This window comes from Eschscholzia californica, unplaced genomic scaffold, assembly GCF_041429995.1.
Source record: "Eschscholzia californica isolate CP2 unplaced genomic scaffold, dmEscCali1.0.p SCAF_2, whole genome shotgun sequence".
In the NCBI taxonomy this organism is placed as follows: domain Eukaryota; kingdom Viridiplantae; phylum Streptophyta; class Magnoliopsida; order Ranunculales; family Papaveraceae; genus Eschscholzia; species Eschscholzia californica.
Genome location: NW_028238309.1, coordinates 10,356,871 through 10,362,803, shown reverse-complemented (window position 1 = coordinate 10,362,803; position 5,933 = coordinate 10,356,871). Strand labels below are relative to the sequence as shown.

At 36.0% G+C, this 5,933-nt stretch overlaps 1 protein-coding gene across 1 annotated transcript; it reads right to left on the bottom strand.

The window, feature by feature from the left end:
• Window positions 1–229: 229 nt before the first annotated feature.
• On the bottom strand, window positions 230–5,379 carry LOC147556125 (transcription factor GTE4-like). The gene is made up of 5 exons (XM_086663876.1): window positions 3,324–5,379; window positions 2,966–3,017; window positions 2,705–2,851; window positions 2,510–2,579; window positions 230–511 (listed from the first exon to the last, which is right to left on the bottom strand). The coding sequence occupies exons 1-4, from the start codon at window positions 4,854–4,856 to the stop codon at window positions 2,536–2,538; spliced, it is 1,776 nt and encodes a 591-aa protein (XP_086520002.1). The 5' UTR covers window positions 4,857–5,379; the 3' UTR covers window positions 230–511; window positions 2,510–2,535.
• Window positions 5,380–5,933: the final 554 nt, after the last annotated feature.

The window sequence follows — 5,933 nt, the reverse complement described above, 5'->3', positions numbered from 1 at the left end:
AACATCTTAGAGTGAATCAAATACAATACCGAAGCATCTAGAGTGGGATCGACAACAAGCGTAGTTGACGATGACAATATTATTAGTTTTGTTCATCTTGATTTTATTTTTGTATTAGTGGTTGCATACCTAGTTGAGATATACCTAAACTAAAGTGATGTAATCTACTTTATTTTCTGTATTAGCAAATAGGTATATTCACTAGGGGTGAGTAGTGGTTAGTTGCATATTATAAAATTATTCATGCACATTCATATAAAACATATCATTGGTGAGACAGATGAGCAGAAGAGAGTAGTCAAACAATACAACATTTCCTACAAAAAGAAACAACAACAAACCTCAGTTGCATAAGATCTCTCACCATGAGATGAGTTACAAAAGCAAGCAAGCTTAGACTTCTCTCTCTCTCTCTCTCTCTCTCTCTCTCTAAACATCTTCAGAATATAAAATTATCGCACTAAGCACATCCAATGGCGAACATCTTTGACAATCACCAACTGTGGATGCCCTGTATTTCAGGAACCACTCAAATACTTAGTATTCACTTCATTGACTGTTCAAGTAGAAATAGTGGGTCGAAATTATGTTTCTATGCAATGGACATAACGAAGAAAAACAGAAACATTTCATTCCAACAGAACAACCAAAAAGAATTTGCACAAGTTTAGCTACTTCATGAATAAAAATACAACGAACTATCATAGTCTTCTACATTGTATACTAATCAGGCATAAAGAAACAGACACCATGGAACAGCACTGCCGTTCAATCAAAGCAAATGTCTCCATACAGGGATGTCCAAGATTCATATAGAGCCTGTCTAGTCGATGGCTAGTCCGGCAGTGATCGAGCTGCTCAAGTTAACCTAAGAAAGGAAAGACTACATATACCATAATAGCATATACCCTTCTATCTCTAAATGCTTCGAGACAAACATATGGACTCGGCCACACCCAGGTGATGCCCACATAGACTCGAGATTAAGTTTGATGCAAAACACAACAGCCCCCTCGTCAGATCAAAATGTTAGCTGTATTATCACCCAAATGACCCATAGCCAGGGTCAGCCACTAACCCTTATTGGGGGAGCACCAGCTCTGATGTTGGTAGCAATTTATGTTGGTTGTCGGATAAGAACCAAGCCTGCTGGTAATAGGTAGGTTCTCACCCAATGACCAGAATGAATCACCAAAAAACACTTGACTAGTTGTACAAAGTACAAACACCATGGTAATATAATCCCAGGTATGGATATTTGAAGACTAAAATGACTTGTAACCATAGAAACTACTCAAAACGGAATCCAGTTCTCACAAAATTATCATTTTATTTTAAATTAATAACACTCCTACAATAATAAAGAAAACTATACATAATAAATGCACAGCAATACAAAAGACAAAACCAATATGGCCCGGTTGATAATTAACAACTACATTAACCCATCATGATATAGAAAACCAACGTCAATATTCTTGGAGTTGAATGATGCGTGGTGGAAACAATTTCACGTCTTCTAGATCAGTTCAAATGAGTTTAACCTTACTCACCCACTCAATATAAATTAGGGTCGATTCATGTTTACCTTAACATGAATCGATGACTGAATCCAAACTGAGGCACTTATCATAAATATTGAATGTTGACAAAGCCAAGAAGCAAACCAAGCTAATCTTACTTGGGTATCTTGAAATGAGGTTTTCGTGGTTCTCGTTAAAAGTTAGGAACTGAAATGACAGTCTAGATAAATGTTTGTAGGAGTATGACTTTCTGAAGTACTACGTGTAGAAACTAGCCTCATGTTTTCATCTTACTACCAACTACCAGGAACATATCAACCGCATTACTTACAAACTTTTATCACTAGAAAACCATCAACAAAGTCAAAGAGGCAACCAATTGAGTCGCGTGCCGCTACAGGCTCACAAATCCTAGAACCAGTGAAAGACTGAAACCATGGAAGCCCTAGTTTAACAACTAGAAGTTGGTTTACTATCAGATTATCAGATGCAACAGTTCTTTGGGAAGTAGGTGAGACATAATGTTTTTCTCCATATATATATATATATATATATATATATATATATATATATAAGTCACGTGTAACTAGTGAGGGATTAAGGTCAACCGAAAGCAAGAAAAGAGATTATGTTAGCAAGGCAGCAAAAAGGACATGGGATTAAGTATATACATTATATATAGTTCTCACATGATAAGGCTATGTCGAGTAAAGCAAGTTAAATATGAATTATGCATTGAAACTAACATCTTTGCCATGTCTACCTCAAAAAGAATTTTCTATATTAGAAGAAAAGGAAAGCAAGCTAATAACCAATACACAAGTTAACTATTATCTAAGCTATGAAAGGAGACTAAGCATTTAACTTAAAACCAAATTATATCGGGTGATGAAATTACAAGAAATATTTAGCAGCATTGAGGTAGTAGGACTGATTACTTACTAACAAAAAGCAGATAGTAGTATGATAAAATGATATAATTATACCTGATACATTCTTACGAAGTGCAAGGTTAATGCCCGGTATCAGATGCCGAGGAACTGTCACTGTCTGAATCTGGATAGTGAAATACAAGGGCAATCAGGCGACCCCTAAATGGAATCGAAATATACAAAATCAACCTGATACAACCGTGAGAAACTAGTCTAGACACAACTGTAGTATTGAATTGATAATATTACCACTTGAAGAGGATCCAGAGTCACTGCTTGAGCTACCAGAACTACTTGATCTACTAGCAATATCTCCTCTTTTTTCTTTTTGAATACTCGAAACATCGCTTACTTTCTCTCTTAGAACAGGTGAGGAAGAAGACACATTCTTCTCATCTGCATCAAGAACCGATAATTTGAATTCAAATTCTGAAAACGTCAAAGTATAACCAGTTAAACAAGATAAATAAAGGGAAATGCAATCAACTGTCGATTTTCACTATTCTTTACCTGATTTAGCTTCCTTCGGCACCTCCATCTCTACTACAGTAGGGGCCGGCTCCTGTACAATAGAAAAACAAAGTATTAGCAAACAAACCTAAAACCTTCCATCACAAAGAAGGATAGTGGCAAAGTTAGAAACCATAAAAGGCTCTATTTCGTACACCTTGAATATTCACAAATGTGAAAACTCAGTATCTCTGCTGGTGCTTAAAGAATTTTAAGAAGAGAAAAAAAAAGTTATAAAAGTTTCCTATTAGATTTTGCATTAAGGGTCTATTTCAAATTTTACTAAATATCTTGATACCACCTTAAGAAATGGAACCGAAGTATAAATGTATAAAGAATTGTGATTGAGGAACTTTACCATTTCTTCTACCTTCTGCTCTGACTCTTCTCCTCGTTGAATATCATTTTCTGCTTTTCTTTTGTTCTTGCCTAAACTTTTCTTATAGTAAATAACAAACCTATCAAGTTCCCATAGAGTCTCTGTATCAACACTATCTATATCCACTTCAATCTCATCGTCACTATGTAAGAGAGAAGAATTTCTGTTTTTTATGATTTGGACAACATTATCAAGCTTATCCAAAGGCAAACTCTGAAGGTTCATACTAAGTTTCTGCTTCTCCTCATAAGTCATTTCCCTTTTGTTAATCTCACTCACCTTAGGCTTAGGTCTCTTTTGAGTTGACACTCTACCAGAAGTAACAACATCTGAAGATTTCAATTGAGAATTGACAGGAACTGTTGTTGATTCCGATTTTTCAAGTGTCCTCATTTCAGGAGGAGAGAGTTGAGTTTTCTTCCGAACTGGATTAGGACGACTCACTTCATTATCTCCTACAAACCTTGAATCAGTATTAAATTGAGATTGTATAACCACCCATTTATCTTCGAATATCTTTAACAACTCTTCAGCCATAATATGAACATCCTGCCCTTTTCGGTTGTATGCCATGGCATTATTGAAAGTTAGTCTCACATCATCTGCGAATTCATTTGGGGATTTATATCCGTTCTTATTCAACTTATTCTTCACAGTACCCAAGTCCATTGGGTTCTTTATAATCACATAATAATCACGAAGGCCAAGACCCTTAACATCAACAGGAGTATTAAACACCCATCCATGCTTATGTTTCATCAATTTCCCAAGCAAATCACTACAACTCTTGAAAACCTTACTAGAATTTTTATCTAACTCAAACCCTAATTTCCCTTCACCCATTTCTCCATTTCCTCCCTTCTTCTTCACACCACTAAATTTAGACTTTTTATTACTCTCTTGAAGTGGGGTTTTCTCTGAATTACGAAACGGTTGATTAGTTTTCGGTTTTTTCTTCTCTTTTTGTGTATTATCAGTCAACTCACCTTGACTATCTTCAATTCCTGATAAACTCAGTCTTCTTAAAGGAGCTGCTTTAGATTTATCTCTATTTGAACTACTACCATTTTCAATTGAATAATTATTAGTTTCAAGCTTTTTGATCAAATTACGAACTTGATCAAGTTCCTTTGTTAATTTTCTTCTAATTTCCCTTAAATCTTGCTTCAATTTTGAAGATAGATTAATTGTTACTCGATTCTCTAATTTCAATGCAAACCCATTTATGGAAGGAGGAGGAGAAGGAAACTCACGGTTAACAGGAACTTGACTACTGAGTTGTCTGCCATTAAAGGTAGATGAATCATCATCTGAAGCAGCAGCTACATCAAAACGAGTTAACTCAGGCGGCTGAGACGAGTTACTGACATATCCACCAGGATCTAGGGTTTGACGAATTCTCTTATTTGGAAACTTATTAGTATTTTTGTTGTTGAGTGATTTTCTAGGGTAAATTTTGTTTTCCGGCCATCTTGATCCACCGCCGCCACCGCTGGAAGGTTTTGAAGCCATGATTGGCTACTAATCAAAGAAGCCCTAAATTTAACAAACTTTCCAGAGCTGGATTAATAGTGTTCTCAGATGAGCTTAAAACATTGAAAAAAATGAGAAATTGAGAAAAGGGTTTGCAGGAATTTAGGGTTTGGAATCTGGGTATCAGTTTGATTTCGGTTTCGTTGAGAAATCAATGACGCGGATTAAGGAGGAAGAATACTGTTCGAACACGAATCTGAGATTGGTGGATAAACTTGAGAAAAAATTAAAATATTATTAATTTGAGGAATTAATTTTGGGGGAAGGGGGTCCCACTGGTTCGAATCGATGAGTTTGTTTGATGGGGGTTTGGTGATTCGTGGTTCGTACGCCATTATTATTAATTTTGATTTTATGTTCTAAAATGGTGGTGGTTCTGTCAGTTTTTACTGTAAAAGAAATCAACCTGGTTATGCAATTTAGGGCAAGGCAGATAAGAACTAGGGTTGTGTACTATTACTGCTTCACATTTCCCATGGAAGTCATCACTTCTTTAACATCTAAAGTCTTTCACTCTCTGACAATTGGCGAGTTAGATGCAAGCCAAAGGTATGTACTTGGATTTCAAACTTTTGACTTTGTTTGTCCATCTATTGGCTACCTTGTTTGTCTAGTTTGGACTTCCAAATATAGAATTGTGGTTGTTGTGTTAGAATCATAGTTAATTTTGTCTCGGCCAATTTGACAAACTTAGAAACGGAGAACACCGTTACGTTCATCTCGTGTGAGAATAATTACTCAAATCCGATTCTAGATGAATGGGAGATTCGAATTTGAATTCTTTTAATTAAAATATGAACTATAAACAAAAAGGGAATCTCTTTTCCACTGCACTACTCTTTTTTATTTTTTTCGCACCAACAGAGTGCCAGAGATAGCAAGGGATTTAGGTGTGTTGGAAATATTGGGTAGATCGATGGATTAATCGAACAGTAATAACTTTCTTCGCTGTGTCGTGGTATGGAGGCCACTGCCTTGAAAGTGATTTCGAGTAACCTTAGTGCAAAATACTGTTTCCGTTCACTCCCCAAGGATTGACCACAACTTACCGCCTCT